Source organism: Choloepus didactylus, chromosome 25 (assembly GCF_015220235.1).
Source record: "Choloepus didactylus isolate mChoDid1 chromosome 25, mChoDid1.pri, whole genome shotgun sequence".
NCBI classification, from domain to species: Eukaryota; Metazoa; Chordata; class Mammalia; order Pilosa; family Megalonychidae; genus Choloepus; species Choloepus didactylus.
Window position 1 is genome coordinate 6957508 of NC_051331.1, and position 16242 is coordinate 6973749.

Sequence of the window (16242 nt, forward strand, 5' to 3'; positions counted from 1 at the left end):
CTTTCAATTGAGATGTGAGCCACCTCATTCAAGGTGGGTCTTAAACCTCTTACTGGAGTCCTTTATAAGAGGATAAAACACAGAACAAAGCTCCAGAGACGCTCACAAAAGAGAACCCAAAGTAGCTGAGAAAGGAAGCCACTGAAACCAGAAGCAGAAAGCATTGAAACCTCGGAGAGAAGGACAAGCAGACGCTACCACGTGCGTTCGTATGTGACAGGAAAGTCCCTATCGCCAGCAGCCTTCCTTCTGGAAGAAGGTATCATCCTGTTGATGCCTTGATTCGGACATTTTCACTGCCTAAGAGCTGTAAGGCTGTAAGTTAATAAATCCCCCGTTGTAATGCAATTCCATTTCTGGTGTATTGCATTTTGTCAACTGCAGCAAATCAGGTGATGCTTAACTGGTGGCTGGTTGGATGGACGGTGGAGTTGGCCACGGGTGGGGTCTTTGCAGCCACAGAAAAAGCCCAGACACTCTCCTGAGGTCTGGCAAGGGCAGATCTCCACCCTGTGGTATAACAAGCAGAAACAGCGAGACACAAACGGGATCTTTTGGGGAGACAGAAGTGTTCTGTAGCTCTGTATCTTGATCGTGGTGACAGCTGTATGCATTTGTCAAAACTCATCTAACTGTATACTTACAATGTGGCAGTTGCACCTCAACAAAGTTGAGTTTTTTTTAAAAAAGCAAGGTTAATTAACAGCACTGAAATGTATACCTGAATGTGATTAAAGGGGGAAATGTTGTATTATATATGATAACAGAGTAAAAATTTTAGAAAAACCCATGGAACTACACTACACAAACTGTGAACCCTAAGTGAAACCACGGACTGTACAATTATAAAAATGTGCTATCATCAATCTCAACAAATGTTCCACACAAGGCAATGTGTTAATAAAAGGGTGTGTATGGGAATCCTATATTTTATGCATGATTGTTCTCTAAACCCAAAACTTCTCCAATAAAGGAAAAAAAAAAGCATGGTGAGTTATATACATGCCACTACTATAAAAAGCTTCATATGTTTATATATATAAAGATAGGGTTCAGATGAAAAAAAGAAAGTAAAAAAGGAAGTGCAGATCAGTGGGAAAGAAAAGGAAGAAAAACATTCACATTTGTTTTTATTTTCACAAAGAAATCCAGGAAGGAAACAGAAGACATTTTTAATAAAAAGCTATTTCCTGTTAGGACAGGGGGAGGAAATGGGGTGAACTGGGGCAGGGAGGTGGGGGAGATGTTTCACCTTTTTTTTTTAAACCTTAGATTTCGGAACCATCTGAATGTATTTACCGATTCCACACTCTAATGAGCAAAAACGCGTGCTCTGATATGAACAATCCGAGAGTCGTGGTGAAGTAGAAAGAGCCAGGCGGAAGTCTGTGGCTATTGTGTTTGGTGTAAAAAGGGGATGATTTTTTTTATTACGGAGGCATCGACCGTGGGAGGAAACAAAATGACAGGATGGGTGCCCCTGAAGGTAGGGGGCTTTTGGGGGACAGACCTGGCCTGTGAGGAAGACTTTCCTTGTGTTGTACCCTCTTTGCTTCTTGGCTTTTACTTAGAATCACAATCACATTAGAAGGCCAGTCGTTCAGGGCTAAGAGATAGAGGCTCACGCAAGGACTTGGGGCAGAGGCAGGTGATAAAATTGGACAGGCAGAGGAGGAAAGAAGAGATGCTCATGGCACACTTTGGGCACTGGCAACTATTTTTTTCTTTATTGCATGGCAGTGACAGAAGGATGCTTGGTTCAGGAGATAGCTTTCCGTCTCTGCTCCCCCACCGCCCTGGGAACTCGGGCCTGGCTCTGCAGTCTGGTGCGTGTCCCTCCTTGTCCCTTACACATCCACGGGGCATCCGTGACATGAGGGCCACGTGGTGCTCCGGATCTTCCGCCGAGCTCCCCCTTCCTGCTGTGCTCCCCACCTCCCACCCCGCATGACAGATCTAAGGGAGAGCCTTGCCCGTGGCCGGGAGGGTCCTGGGGGTAGGAAGACCCCTGCATCTTGGGCCTCAGAGGGGTCCCTTGTGGCGGCTCAGGGCCTGGCTCTCCTGGGCAGGCTGGCCTTGAAGAGGGATTTGCCCGAGGACTCGATGTAAGTGACGCTCATCTCCTTGGGGCCGATCTCCACATAGGCAAAGCCACCCAGGGAGTCCTCGGCCCCGTAGTGGAAGCGGAGGTAGCCGGCGGGGACTTTGCGCTGGTGCTGCGTGGAAGGGTCCATGAAGTTCCCGGCTCCACTCAGCACGTAGCCCACGCCGTTCTCATCCTGCAGGTACTGGGGTTGGGGAGCAGGGGACACGGGGTCGGTGAATCCCCCCAGCCCCTCCAGGAGGCTGATCACAGGGCTCCGTAGCCACCTAACCTCGAGTCCACGGTCACCACAGCCAACCCCATTGGGCCAGGTACCTAATCCCCCTGTGCCTCAGTTTCCCCACCCATAGAAGGCAAGCAGGAAAAGTTCCTTCTTCACAGCTAGAGCACCACGTCTGCAATTGGGACCTGGCAGATCTTGATAATGATTTTGGGGGGAACTTTGGAGCGTTTTCCATGGAAAGAGTTTACGGGAGAGAGTTGACATTCGGAAGTCCCCCAAAGAGCAGAGGGACGCCAGCCCTGTGGATCACTGGCCATGGCAGGGACCCCACCCTCCCCTGGCCCCCAGGCCCCTGCCCCATCTGCTCCCACCCCTGCAGACCCCTCACCTGCAGGTTGTGGTCGTGGCCACACAGGTAGGCAGTTACCCTGTACGTGGCCAGCAGTGGCTGCAGCTGCTTGACGAGGCAGTGCGTGGGCCCGTGCTCGGCTATGGACCACACGGGGTAGTGTCCGGCCACCAGAAGGTAGTCCTCCTTGGCCGCCGCCAGCTGTTTCTTAAGCCAGGCCAGCTGGGTGCGGGCCAGCCCCAGGTCTCGGGGCCTCTTGGGCTGTTGGCTGACGAAGTCGTCCGAGTTGCCGCACAGGGTCACCGTATCCAGCATGAAGATGGCCACGGACACGTTGGTCCGTGGGATCTTGAAGCGCAGGCGGTAGTAAGGGCTGGGGAAGTTCCTGCAGTGGGGTGAGGTTGGGGAGGGTGGGATAGAGGCCATGGGTGGGCGTCTGGGGCTGAGAAGCTCAGGATGTGGGCTTCTGGTCCACTCGGGGTGCAGGGGGGCCAGGGCAGGCTCACCAGCGCTTGGAGATCTTGGAGTAGGCTATTTGTGCGGAGACGTTGCCGAGGTGGTCGTGGTTGCCGGCGAGCACGTGCCAGGGCACGTTGCGAAGGGAGCGGGCGGAGAAGACGTTCTCAAAGGTCTCCTGCAACAGGTGGGAAAGGCCCCCCAACTCCCCAGGATCAAGGAGCTGCCTTTGGTGTGATCCCCCCACCGCGCCATGCCAGGGGGGACAAGGGAGTCATTGAGTATTCCAGGTGACTGCACGTACCCCCTCCATTTCCATCCTCCCTCTCTTGGCTTCTCCCCGCTCCCATCCCCAGCCCCAGGTCCCAGCAGGTGCCCACCTGGAACCTCTTATCATTGGCATCCTGCACCCCAGTGAAGTAGAAGTTGTCCCCGAGGGACAGGATGAAGTCTGCACCCAGCGTCTGCACGGTCCTCGCCATCTCCTTGGCACTGGCCATTTCACGGGCCGTGTGGTACGGGGCGTTGGGGACCCCTCCCCAGTCCCCCACGGCCAGAAAGCGCAGGGTGGGGGCAGCACCCTCAGCCAGGGGGATCCCCAGGGAGGCTTGCAGGATGAGGGCCAGCAGTGCCGTCCTTGTGTCCATCTGGGAAGCGAGAGAAGGGTGTCTGGGGGGCCCCGGGGTGGTGGCATGGGTGGCAAGCTCCTGAGAGCCAACTCCTGAGGGGTGGGAGAGGGGACGGCTTGCTGCAGAGCCAGCTGGGTGGGAACCCCTCGGTGCCCTAGTTCTCAGGATGCCACAGCCAGAGCCGGCTGGAAGGGACAGTGGGTGGGTGGGGAAGGGTGACTTGTGCTGGCCGGCCCCGGGCCTCCTGCCCAGCACTCACCCTGGAAGGGGGCACAAGCCAGGCAGCAGCGGGGGATCCAAGTGGCAGATGAGCTCCAGGGCAGACAGAACGGCCTCCGAGCCTTTATTCCCTGGGGCAGAAGTGGACGCCCAGTGAGGGTGACGCGATCTCTCCGCTGTGTGTCCCGAGAACTAACCCCCCCCACCCCTGGGTCATGTGAGCTACAACTTCCCCAGTGCTGCCCACGGGACCCAGCTCGGAGTCTGTGGGCACATGTGGGCACAGCCTGTGTGTGTGCCTGCCCCCCATGCACCCATCTGGGCAGTGTCCTGAGCTGTCCCCGTGCCTCCATCTCATCTGTCGTGTGTACCAAGTGTGTGTGGCCTGAAACACGCCATGCATGGCTGCGAACTCTGAGGATGTGTCTGTCTGCCTGCGTTTGGGCATCCTTCTGGGTGTAGCAGAGGGGGCCTGTGTGGGCTGTGTGGGTGTGTCACGTGCCTGAGAGTCCTGTGTGTGTGCAAGTGTGTCCAGTGGAGTCTGCAAAGCCCGTGTGGTGTGTCTGTATGTGTGCCTGGGCTCTCACGTGAGGTCCTGTCAGGTTCTGGGCAGGCAGGGATTTGCATGTCCATGTTTTGGGCCTGAGGTGGGTCCTGTGTGTTTTTGTTTGAGGTCTTGTGTATGGCTGGGTATATCTCAAACGTGAGTTGTGTGTCTGCATTGTAGCTTGAATGTCAGTTGTGTGTCTGCATTGTATCTCGAATGTGGGTTGTGTGTCTGCATTGACTCTTGAATGTGAGTTGTGTGTATTGCAGCTCAAATGTGAGTTGTGTGTCTGCAATTCAGCTTGAATATCAGTTGTGTGTCTGCGTTGTATCTTGAATGTGGGTTGTGTGTCTGCATTGAATCTTGAATGTGAGGTTTGTGTGTTGCAGCTCAAATGTGGGTTGTGTGCCTGTGTTGCAGCTTGAATGTGGGTTGTGTCCATGATGTAGCTAAAATGTGAGTTGTGTGTCTGCTTCGTAGCTCAAATGTGAGTTGTGTGTCTGCGATGTATCTCGAATGTGGGTTGTGTGTCTGCATTGACTCTCAAATGTGAGTTGTGTGCACTGTAGCTCAAATGTGAGTTGTGTGTCTGCGATGTATCTCAAATGTGGGTTGTGTGTCTGCCTTGCAGCTTGAATGTGGGTTGTGTGTCTGTGATGTAGCTAAAATGTGAGTTGTGTGTCTGCTTCGTAGCTCAAATGTGAGTTGTGTGTCTGCGATGTATCTCGAATGTGGGTTGTGTGTCTGCATTGACTCTCGAATGTGAGTTGTGTGTATTGCAGCTCAAATGTGAGTTGTGTGTCTGCGTTGTATCTTGAATGTGGGTTGTGTGTCTGCATTGTAGCTTGAATGTGAGGTTTGTGTGTTGCAGCTCAAATGTGGGTTGTGTGTCTGCATTGACTCTTGAATGTGTGTTGTCTGCATTGCAGCTCAAATGTGGGTTGTGTGTCTGCATTGAATCTTGAATGTGAGGTTTGTGTGTTGCAGCTCAAATGTGGGTTGTGTGTCTGTGTTGCAGCTTGAATGTGGGTTGTGTGTCTGTGATGTAGCGCAAATGCAAGTTGTGTGCATTGTAGCTCAAATGTGGGTTGTGTGTCTGCATTGACTCTCGAATGTGAGTTGTGTGTATTGCAGCTCAAATGTGAGTTGTGTGTCTATGTTGTATCTTGAATGTGGGTTGTGTGTCTGCACTGAATCTTGAATGTGAGGTTTGTGTGTTGCAGCTCAAATGTGGGTTGTGTGTCTGTGTTGCAGCTCGAATGTGGGTTGTATGTCTGTGATGTAGCTCAAATGCAAGTTGTGTGCGTTGTAGCTCAAATGTGGGTTGTGTGTCTGTGTTGCAACTCAAATGTGGGTTGTGTGTCTGTGATGTAGCTCAAATGCAAGTTGTGTGCGTTGTAGCTCAAATGTGGGTTGTGTGTCTGCATTGACTCTCAAATGTGTGTTGTGTGCACTGTAGCTCAAATGTGAGTTGTGTGTCTGTGATGTACCTTGAATGTGGGTTGTGTGTCTGCATTGTAGCTTGAATGTGAGGTTTGTGTGTTGCAGCTCAAATGTGGGTTGTGTCTGTGTTGCAGCTCAAATGTGGGTTGTGTGTCTGTGATGTAGCTCAAATGCAAGTTGTGTGCGTTGTAGCTCAAATGTGGGTTGTGTGTCTGCATTGACTCTCAAATGTGAGTTGTGTGCACTGTAGCTCAAACGTGAGTTGTGTGTCTGTGATGTATCTCGAATGTGGGTTCTGTGTCTGCATTGACTCTCAGATGTGAGTTGTCTGCATTGCAGCTCAAATGTGGGTTGTGTGTCTGCCTTGCAGCTTGAATGTGGGTTGTGAGTCTGGGGTGTGACGAGTACCGGACAACACCTGCCTGTGGTAGGCTTTATGTGCCCTGCTGTCCTTCCCCTTTCCCAGGCACACAAACAGCAGCCACCTCCCTTTTCCAGGAAGTCCTGCCCATGCCCCTCCACCCGCAATTCCTGCAGGAGGGACCCAAGCAGAGGCACCTGTGGCACGTATGTGACCCCCCACTTTTTGACCCTGGCACCCTCGGGCCCCACTGTGACCCTGAGGGCAGCCTCCGGGGGCTGGAGGCCCTGCACCTGCAGCAGGTATGACCTGCTCCATACCTGCCTACCTCCTCCGCACTGGGTGGGGACGGGAAAAGTCACCTGCGCCCTGGCACCCCAAGTCCCGGAGAACGCAGAGGGGTCCCCTTCATTCCAACACGGAGGACAGAAGCCCCGAAAGCTGCGGGTGACTCGCCCCGGCGCACCCGGCGGGGGCCTGCTGTTTGTCACCCTCCCCTCCCCGCCCCACCCTTCCCTCCAGACTGGGACACACAGGAAGGAAGTGGGTCACGAGGGCAGGCGGGGACCCCTCCCCCGGGGCCCCGGCGCGGAGGGTGTTGGGGGTCCCTGCCCGGGTCTACAGCCGCGTCTACACCCGCCCGCCCGCGTGGGTCCGGCGAGTCCCACCTGCCTTGGGCAGGGCTGCGTGCGCCCATGGCCAGGGGTCGAGGGCGGCCGGGTGTCCACGTGGGGGCCGGCCCAGGTGATCACCCGCGGGGGAAAGCCCGGGACCCCCGGGACTCTGCCTCCCGCCCCCCAGCAGCCCTCCCCGCTGCCTGCGGGGCCCGCGCGCTTCCTACCTGCCCCGACGGGCCGCGCCCCGGAATCCTGCCCGGCCACCGCGCGCCGCCACGCCTCCCGGGCGCGCGTCTCTCATCCGCGAAATGGGGACGCGGAGGCTCGGAGGGCGGGCCCGGCCGGCGGAGGGTCCCGGGCCGCTGCGCCCGGGGACCTGATCGCGTCCCCCTCCCCGCGCCGGCCGGGAGGCGACACTTGGCGAGGACGCGGGGGGCGCCCGCGGGGCCACGGCCCAGGGTGGCCGCGCTGGGTGGGGCCTCGGCCCCGGGCTGCCCTGGGGGGTGGGCAGGATCCTGGGTGTCTTCTTCAACCTCAGTTTCCTCGTCTTTAAAATGGGTGTGAGGAGGGAAAGGTGACTCTGTCCTAACAGCTTTGGTGAAGGGTGGGGCCCGCGTGGCACAACCGTTGCGCATGTAATTGGCGCCACTGGATTGCATGCTTGAAAGTGGTTCCAAAGGGAAACGTTATGTTGTATTTATGTCCCTACAATTATAATAATAATGATAATGATAATAATAATAATAATAAAATCTTCCTAACTGAAGAATTCCAAATAGTCTAAGTAGACCATTTCCCTCCAAGAAGTGGTGCTTATTTTTCCCCCACTGCCAATATGAGCTGGACTTTGGTGACTCATCCAAAGGAAAGGCAAAAAAGAGTAAATTTCCAGTGGAGATACCAGGCAGCCACCACCTTAACCAAGAGATCAAAATCACCAGTGATTTGTCTCCTTGATATCATGTACCCCTGATCTGATGAGAAGGACATTTGGCCTCTGTGGTTTTTTTCCCTCAAACCCCTAACCGCAGTCTAATCATGGGAAAAACACCAGATACACCGAAATTCTGGACTCTCTGCAAAATGCCAGGCCAGCACTCTTTCAAAGTGTCCAAGTCACTAAAAACTAGGCAAGACCGAGGAACTTCTACAGGCTGGAGGGGATCGAGGAGACAGGAGGACTTAAATGTGATGTGGGTCCTGGGCCAGAAAAAGTTCATTTGTGGAAAACCCAATGAAATCCTGATAAAGTCTGACATTTCCTTAAGAGCCAAGCCCCAAGGTTAATTTCTCAGTTGTGACAAATGTATTATGTAAGATGTTGACAAAAAGGCAATGCTTGATGTGAGATGATTGGAGCTATTGTTTCTGCAAATTTTCTGTAAATCTACAATTATTATGAAATAAAAAGTTTACTTTAAAATGGGCATGATCCAAGAAACTTAAAAACTCTTTCCGTTGACATGTATTAAGTGCCTACTGTATGCTCTGTATTCACAGACAGGAATTTTTGTTGGTGAGCACTGACAGTCTAGAGGAATTTATAATCTAGCTGTTAATTATATCCCCTTTTTTTGTATGGACAGGGTGGATGAGGTCTTCTCTTTATATTACATATTTTTATGTACTGTTTGAATTTCATCTTGAAAAGCCCCATTATTTTACCAGTGGAATAGATGCAAACACAGGGGACAAAAACTTCCACCCTACAATCGGGGCAGAGGTTGTTTTTCTGGGGAGAGTGGGAAGGGAATGGAATTAGGGATAGTTTCAACTTAATCCCTACAGTTTTCTTTCTTACACAAAAAACGAAAAAAAATGCTTATCTGAATCTGTTACATTTGTTTCTTCATGTGGTGGGTAAAGGAGTGTATTTTAGGAACTATCTTCTGTGCTTTACTGTATTTTTTTATTTTTAATTAAAAAAGACAAAAACTATGTGCCCACGTGAATAAAGAAGCCAGCCCTTGTGAAGGTCACGTCCTAAGAGGCGAGCATATGTGGAATCTTTCGCTCTACATTTGTTGTCACCTCCAGGGTTCAGAAAATTGTCTCCCTCCGTTCCTTCCCTGGAACCCTCATCTGTTGATTTTCTGTGGAGGTGGGTCAGGATTGAGCTCACAGCCTCCTTCCTCCCCATCCACCCCTCCTCCACCTCCCAAGGCTGTTGTAGATCTTGAATTAGGCTCTCACCTCCTTCCCTGTTGCCCCACACCGGGCACTAGCTGACCTCAAGCCCTTTGCCCTCTTTCTTCCCCCATTGCAGTTGAGTCTCTTTGACTTATCTCAAAGGCACCTCCTCACCCCCATGGCTGTCTGGCTTTTATCCTGCCCTGAGTTTTATCTATGGTCCTTATCACTGCCAGGCAAACCACATGCTTATCTATCTTTTCTTCTGTCTGTCTCTCACTTGAGAAAGATCTCTGCAGAGGCAAGAATTTTCTGTCTTGTTCCCTGCTACTTACCTGGCTTCTAGAGACAGGAGCACACATAGTGGTTGCTCAATCATTATTTTGAGGAATGATGGACAGAGTGAAGGAATGTCCCTCTGTCTTCTATCTGCTCTGAGTGAGGGGCCTCCACCCACCCTTGAGTGGATTCAACCAGTCTCTTTACAGGTTAATTCCATTGTTTTATAATATGTCCCAGACACACATCTCAGAGAAATGGTGAGGTTCTGCACCTCTTCTCACGTCTTGGTTGCCATGCTCAGAAATTTCCGCCCCGGGGTCTTTGCGCTGTCCACTGGACTGCCTTCCCCCCATCTTCTTGACGTTGAGTTCTTGGCTTGAATGCCACATCTGGGAACCACACTGGCACTGTGCCTCAAGTAACCAACCCCTGCCACCCACTGCCCGCTCTCTGATGTTGTCCACGCAGCCTCCTGCCCCCCATCCCAACCAGGAGTTTCCATGAAGGCAGATCTCAGAGAGTCAGTGTACACTCGGTGCTTAGGGCAAGGGTGTGTGTGTTTGCATCACAGCCCAAGGGGCTTCTGCAGCCGAAGGACTAAAGAAAGCACAGGACACAGACACGTTTTGAGACACGGGTTTTTATTCGGGGCTTACCTACAGGGTGGGAAGTCGGTCACAGTTGCCCTGAATTCAGGAGCTGCTCTGAAGGGCGGCGGGTTCAGAGCTCAACATGAAGATACTCTGCAAAACCAGGGGGTGCCAGGGAGTGGTTTATAAGGGTTAGGATAAAAGAATGGGAGTCTGGTTCTTGTAATCTAGGGAGGGAGCAATTGTAGGCAACGGGGAAGAGGGAAGATTAGAGGTCATCTTGTAGATAACTATCTCGGGGAGTTTCAGAGAGAAGGTAGTTTCAGGAGGAAGATAAGCCATAGATGACATTTAGAGCCAGAGGCCTGATTTTACAAGGAGAGTAAGTCACCTTAACTGAGCTAGATCATGCAAGCTGCTGTGTGCACCGTCTTCAAGGCCTTAGAGAAGGCCCTGGGCCTGGGGCTCCCACAGTTTGTGGGTGTGTGTGTGTGCGTTGTTAAACATGAATTCTGAGAAATGAATCAGTGAAGGGGGGAGTGAGTATTAGACCTCTGGGTGTGGTGTGATGGGAGCCTGAGGTGGGAGGTGATGGCAGGTGTCTGGAGGTGGGGGTCAGGGGCTAGGGAGCATCTAGATTTGGAGGGTGACCAGTTAGGAGAATGGGGTCCGAACTGTTGTTTTTGCAAGATCAGTCTGAAAAAAAGCAAGTCAAAGGGATATCTATGTCTATCTCAATGTCTTTATCTATGTCATAGATGTCTAAATTATCTGTATCTATATAATCTCTACCTGTATCATCCTTCTATTATCTATCCATGATATCTATCACCTATCTATCTATCTATCTATCTATCTATCTATCTATCTATCTATCCTTCCATCTGTTCCAGTTTGCTAATGCTGCCATTTTGCAAAACACCAGAAACAGATTGGCTTTTATAAAGGGGGTTTATTTGGTTACAAAGTTACAGTCTTAAGGCCATAAAGTGTCCAAGCTAAGGCATCAACAATAGGGTACCTTCACTGGAGAAAGGCCATTGGCATCGGGAAAACCTCTGTTAGCTGGGAAGGCACATGGCTGGTGTCTGCTTAATCCCAGTTTGCATTTCAGAATGGCGTTCTCCAAAATGTTGCTTGTGGGGAGTTTTGTCCTCTCTTAGCTACAGCTCTTCCAAAATGTCACTCTTAGTTGCTCTGTATTCCTTCTGTTTGTCAGCTGATTTAATTCAGACCTACCCTGAATGGGTGGGGTAACACCTCCATGGAAATTATCCAGTCGAAGGTCTAGCCCACAGTTGATTGAGTCACATCTCCATGGAAACACTCAATCAGTAAGTTCCAACCTAATCAACACTAATATCTCTGCCTCCACAAAATTGCATCAAAGATAATGGTGTTTTGGGGGACACAATACATCCAAACTGGCACACCATCCATCCTTCCATCCATCCATTCATCCATCCATCTATCCATTATCCATCCATCCATTTATCCTTCTATCATCCATCTATCTATCCATCCTTCCATCCACCCACCATCTATCTTTATCTACCTACCTATTGCTATCATCTATGTATTTTTCATCTGTATATGTACCTCTCATCAATGATCTTTCTATACCTATCTATCATCTACATTTATCACCTACTTCTCTCTATCATCTACCTATCTATCATTAATCATCTTTCTGTATCTATTGGTCTATCATCTATCTATCAATCTATCTATCTCTTCTCTTCTCTTCTATCCCTATCCATTCACCCATATTATTTTCCATGCATTTTGATGCAAGTTGCAGACATCTGTAGACTTCTCAACAACTTCAGTGCTCATTTCATCAACTAGAAGTCAATACATGTTTATAGTTTTTTTTCTTTTGGTGTAAAATTTATACCACACAAACATTAAGTGTTCACAGCTGAACTCTGATAAACCTCAGTTACAGCCATTAAAGAAATAATTTATTCATCCCTGGGGGAGATGAATATATATTTTTATATATATATAAAAAAATAAAAGTAACAGGAGGCAACAGAGTGCTAAGATTAGAAGCCAGGCTCTGCCTCTTGCAAAGCTCTGTGATGTTGAGCAAGTGACTTGCTGTTTCAATCCAGCTCAGCCTTAGGTCTGAAAAACATGCCAGGCATAGAGTCAGACATGCGTTTAATAGGGCTTACTTACAGGAGATATGGTTCCATGGCGGCAGTGGGCTGGGAAAGATGGAAGTTAGCACTCCACAGAAGCAGGGGTGCCAGGGGATGGTTTATAAGGGTTAGGACAAGGGGGTTGTGAGGACAGAGTTTCAGCAGTGTCCTGTGACACAAGGGTGTGGAGATTATCACACACTGTTATCAACAATGTGCAGGGAAGGGGAGTGTGCTAGTTTGGACACATTATGTCCCGCCAAAAGCCATATTCTTTAATACAATCTTGTGGGGGCAGACGTATTAGTGTTGATTAGGTTGGAATCCTTTGATTGTGTGTTTCCATGGAGATGTGACTCAATCAAGTGTGGGTGAAACGTTTGATTGAATTATTTCCATGGAGATACAGACCCCTCCCATTCAGGGTGGGTCTTGATTTAATCACTGGAGTCCTATAAAAGAGCTCACAAACAGAAGGAGCTCAGAGCAGCTGAGAGTGACATTTTGGAGAGCTGCTGCAGCTTAGAGAGACATTTTGGAGATGGCCATTGAAAGCAGACTTTTACTGAAGCTAGCCAAGAGTTTGCTCTGGAGAAACTAAGAGAGGACAAAATGCCCCAAGAGCAACATTTTGAAGAACACACAGGAGCTGAGAGAGGAGCTGGAACACAACCCAGGATCAGAGCAGACACCAGCCACGTGCCTTCCCAGCTGACGGAGGTTTTCCAGACACCATTGGCCTTCCTTTGGTGAAGGTGTACTTGTTGACGCCAGAGCTTGGACACTTTTATGGCCTTAAGACTGTAACTTTGTAACCAAATAAACCCCCTTTATGAAAGCCAACCCATTTTTTTGGTATTTTGCATGACGGCAGCATTAGCAAATCTGAACACCCTTCGACACACACACACATACACTCTTCCCTATTATTAACCCTTTGCATTAGTGTGGTATATTTGTTAAAACTGGTGAGCCAACATTTATTATAATTGTTATTAACTATTAAAGTCCATTGTGTTGTTGTACAGCTCTACATGCTTTTAAAAGTTTTTATTGTGGTGACATATATACAACATACTTTCAAGTAGGCAATTTGGTGGTGTTAATTACATTCACCATGTTGTGCGACCATCACCTCCATCCCTTACCAAAACATTTGCATCACCCCAAGCAGAAACTCTGCACCCCTTAAGCACCACACTTTATAATTTCAGTTCAAAAGGTCCCAAATGGTTTGCAGTGAGAAATCTCCCTCCCACTCTTGTCCCCCATCTACTTCCCCTCTGGAGGCAACAAGTGTTACTAGATTTTCCTGTCTCCTTCCAGAAATGATTAAGTGATTTCAGACTTGTAATTTTAAGTTGAAAGGTATACAATAATTTGAATAAATTTGGAGGCAGTATTGGAAAGTTCAGGAGAACCTTAGTCCTCCTATTTATATGCTTACTTTTTTAAATTAAATTCAGCTTTATTGAGATATATTCACAAACCATTCAATCATCCATGGTGTACAATCAACTGTTCACAGCACCATCATATAGTTGTGCATTCATCACCCCAATCCATTTTTTAACATTTTCCTTACACCAGAAAGGATCAGAATAAGAATAAAAAATAAAAGTAAAAAAGAGCACCCAAATCATCCCCCCGATCCCACCCTATTTTTCATTTAGTTTTTTGTCCCATTTTTCTTCTCATCCATCCATACACTGGATAAAAGGAGTGTGATCCACAAGGTTTTCACAATCACACTGTCACCCCTTGTAAGCTACATTGCTATACAATCGTCTTCAGGAGTCAAGGCTACTGGGTTGCAGTTTGATAGTTTTGGGTATTTACTTCTAGCTATTCCAATTTATTAAAACCTAAAAAGTGTTATCTATATAGTGTGTAAGACCGTCCACCAGAGTGACCTCTCGACTCCATTTGAAATCTCTCAGCCACTGAATGATGGGGAATTTTAAAAGGTTTAAGCGATTTTCACCCATTAACTTTGTAAATGGACCTGGGTATCCATTGAAGGGCCTCCTTGAAAATGATGGACAATTTTTTTCCCAGGTAAAATTGTCAAAATTACAACTGTAAGTAACCCCATAGTTGTAATTTTAACTCAAGGCTTAAGGGAGACTGTTTTTCTGAAGGTTTAATTTACATTGACTATTCATTCACAAAGCAACCACAAAGATGGATTTTGTAGGCATGAAAACTGTCCCAAATCCAAACACTGTCTGGAGCTGGTTTGTTTTGAGAAACTGAAAGGACAGTGTGACCAGGGCAGCGATAAGGGGGATCTGCTCTGTGCACTGCTGCCCCCGCGCGGCCGCAGCCTGAACTGCAGCAATGCCCCGCAGACTCCGTTTCCTCTCGGGTCCGCAAATGCTGCTTGCAGGGGCGCCAAGGATCTTGCGAGGGATCCAGCCGGAGACCGCCCTAGAGGAACTTCCCGGGGAGGGAGGCGTGAGATACGCAGGGATTCAGACGCTGCAGGACAACGTGATGAGAAGCGGGAAATGGCAGACAGCGACTGCTCTAGAAGGGTTCTCGAGGGAGGTGTCTGTGGGCAGGGCCCAGATCAGAAGGAGCTTTTTAGGAAGGCACAATAAGAAAAGACATCTCAGGCAGAGTGAACGATATGTACCATATGAAGACATGTGCAAATGATATGCTCAAACCTGTGATGATTTGAAGCTGTTACGTACCCCAGAAAAGATCATGCTCTTTTAATTGCTTCCTGTGTGTGGGACCTTTTGATTAGGTTGTTTCAATTGAGATGTGACTCATCTCATTCAAGGTGGGTCTTAATCCTCTTACTGGAGTCCTTTATAGGAAGGTAAAAGACAGAAAAAAAAAAGCCCTCAGAGCAGCACACAGAGAAAAAAGCCCGAGGGAAGCTAAGAGAGACAGAAGCTAAAAGAGAGAAACACGAGAAGCTGAGAGAGGAAGCCACTGTAGCCAGAAGCTGAAGCAACGAAACCCAGGAGAGAAGGACCAGCAGATGTCACCATGTGCCTTCCCGTGTGATAAAGGAACCCCGCATGCCAGCAGCCTTTCCTCAGAGAAGGTATCTTCCTCTTGATGCCTTAATTTGGACATTTTCAAGACCATAGAATTATGAACTTGTTAATAAATCCCCTTTGTAAAAGCCAACCCATTTCTGGTATATTGCATTTCATCAGCTTTAGCAAACCAAAACAACCCCCTGCCCAATTCCCCTTCACTGCCTCTTCCAGTTTGCTAATGCTGCTGGAATGCAAGACACCAGAAATGGATTGGCTTTTATAAAAGGGGGTTTGTTTGGTTACACAGTTACAGTCTTAAGGCCATAAAGTGTCCAAGGTAGCATTTCAACAATTGGGTACCTTCACTGCAGGATGGTACAATGGCGTCCGGAAAACCTCTGTTAGCTGGGAAGGCATGTGGCTGGCGTCTGCTCCACAGTTGTGGTTTCAAAATGGCTTTCTCCCAGGATATTCCTCTTTAGGCTTCAGCTTCTCTCCAAAATGTCATTCTCAGTTGCTCTTGGGGCGTTTGTCCTCTGTTAGCTTCTTTGGAGCAAAAGTCTGCTTTCAATGGCCGTCTTCAAGCTGTCTCTCATCTGCAGCTCCTCTCTCAGCTCCTGTGCATTCTTCAAAGTGTCCCTCTTGGCTGTAGCAAGCTCGCTCCTTCTTTCTGAGCTTGTGTAGTGCTCTAGTAAACTAATCAAGGCCCACGCTGAATGGGCAGGGCCACACCTCCATGGAAACTATCCAGAGTCATCACCTACAGTTGGGTGGGTCGCATCTCCATGGAAACACTCAAATTACAATCTAATCAACACTAATACATCTGCCCACCCAAGACTTCATCAAAGATAATGGCATTTTGGGGGACACAATACATTCAAATTGGCACACCGCTCCTCCCCCACCTGGGTCTGGGGTCACCATTCAAGCTCCATACCCAGGATGCATCCTCAACTCCTCTTTTTTCCTTTTTCTTGCCACCCCACGGTCACCACACATCTGGGTGGCTGCCTCAATGTCCTCCTTGGTCTCCCAGCTCTCAATTTCTAGTCCTCCAGCCCAGCTCCCAAGCAATCTTTCCTTGTTCCTCTTCTGCTCACACACCTTCCATGGCTCCCCAGTGCCCTCGAGAGCAAGTCCAAG

The 16242-nt window shown here is 49.2% G+C and overlaps 1 protein-coding gene across 3 annotated transcripts; it reads right to left on the reverse strand.

Moving 5' to 3' along the window:
* Positions 1-1699: 1699 nt before the first annotated feature.
* Positions 1700-7407, reverse strand: ACP5 (acid phosphatase 5, tartrate resistant). Of its 3 annotated transcripts, none has more exons than XM_037818338.1 (6): positions 7173-7407; positions 4021-4111; positions 3513-3779; positions 3183-3310; positions 2716-3061; positions 1700-2288 (listed from the first exon to the last, which is right to left on the reverse strand). In XM_037818338.1, the coding sequence occupies exons 3-6, from the start codon at positions 3777-3779 to the stop codon at positions 2046-2048; spliced, it is 984 nt and encodes a 327-aa protein (XP_037674266.1). In that variant the 5' UTR covers positions 4021-4111; positions 7173-7407; the 3' UTR covers positions 1700-2045. The 3 variants fall into 3 exon arrangements, with proteins under 3 accessions (XP_037674266.1, XP_037674267.1, XP_037674268.1); XM_037818339.1 differs by lacking the exon at positions 7173-7407 and adding an exon at positions 6694-6818; XM_037818340.1 differs by lacking the exon at positions 7173-7407 and adding an exon at positions 6652-6769.
* Between the last annotated feature and the right edge of the window lie 8835 nt (positions 7408-16242).

Bases quoted from the DNA above. Each gene is read 5' to 3' on its own strand.
- ACP5 (XM_037818338.1), bottom strand. From the start codon at position 3,779: ATGGACACAAGGACGGCACTGCTGGCCCTCATCCTGCAAGCCTCCCTG. The intron at 3,062-3,182 runs GTGAGCCTGCCC...ACCCCACTGCAG, and splicing joins TCCAAGATCTCCAAGCGCTG to GAACTTCCCCAGCCCTTACT. The intron at 2,289-2,715 runs GTGAGGGGTCTG...CCCCAACCCCAG, and splicing joins GCCACGACCACAACCTGCAG to TACCTGCAGGATGAGAACGG.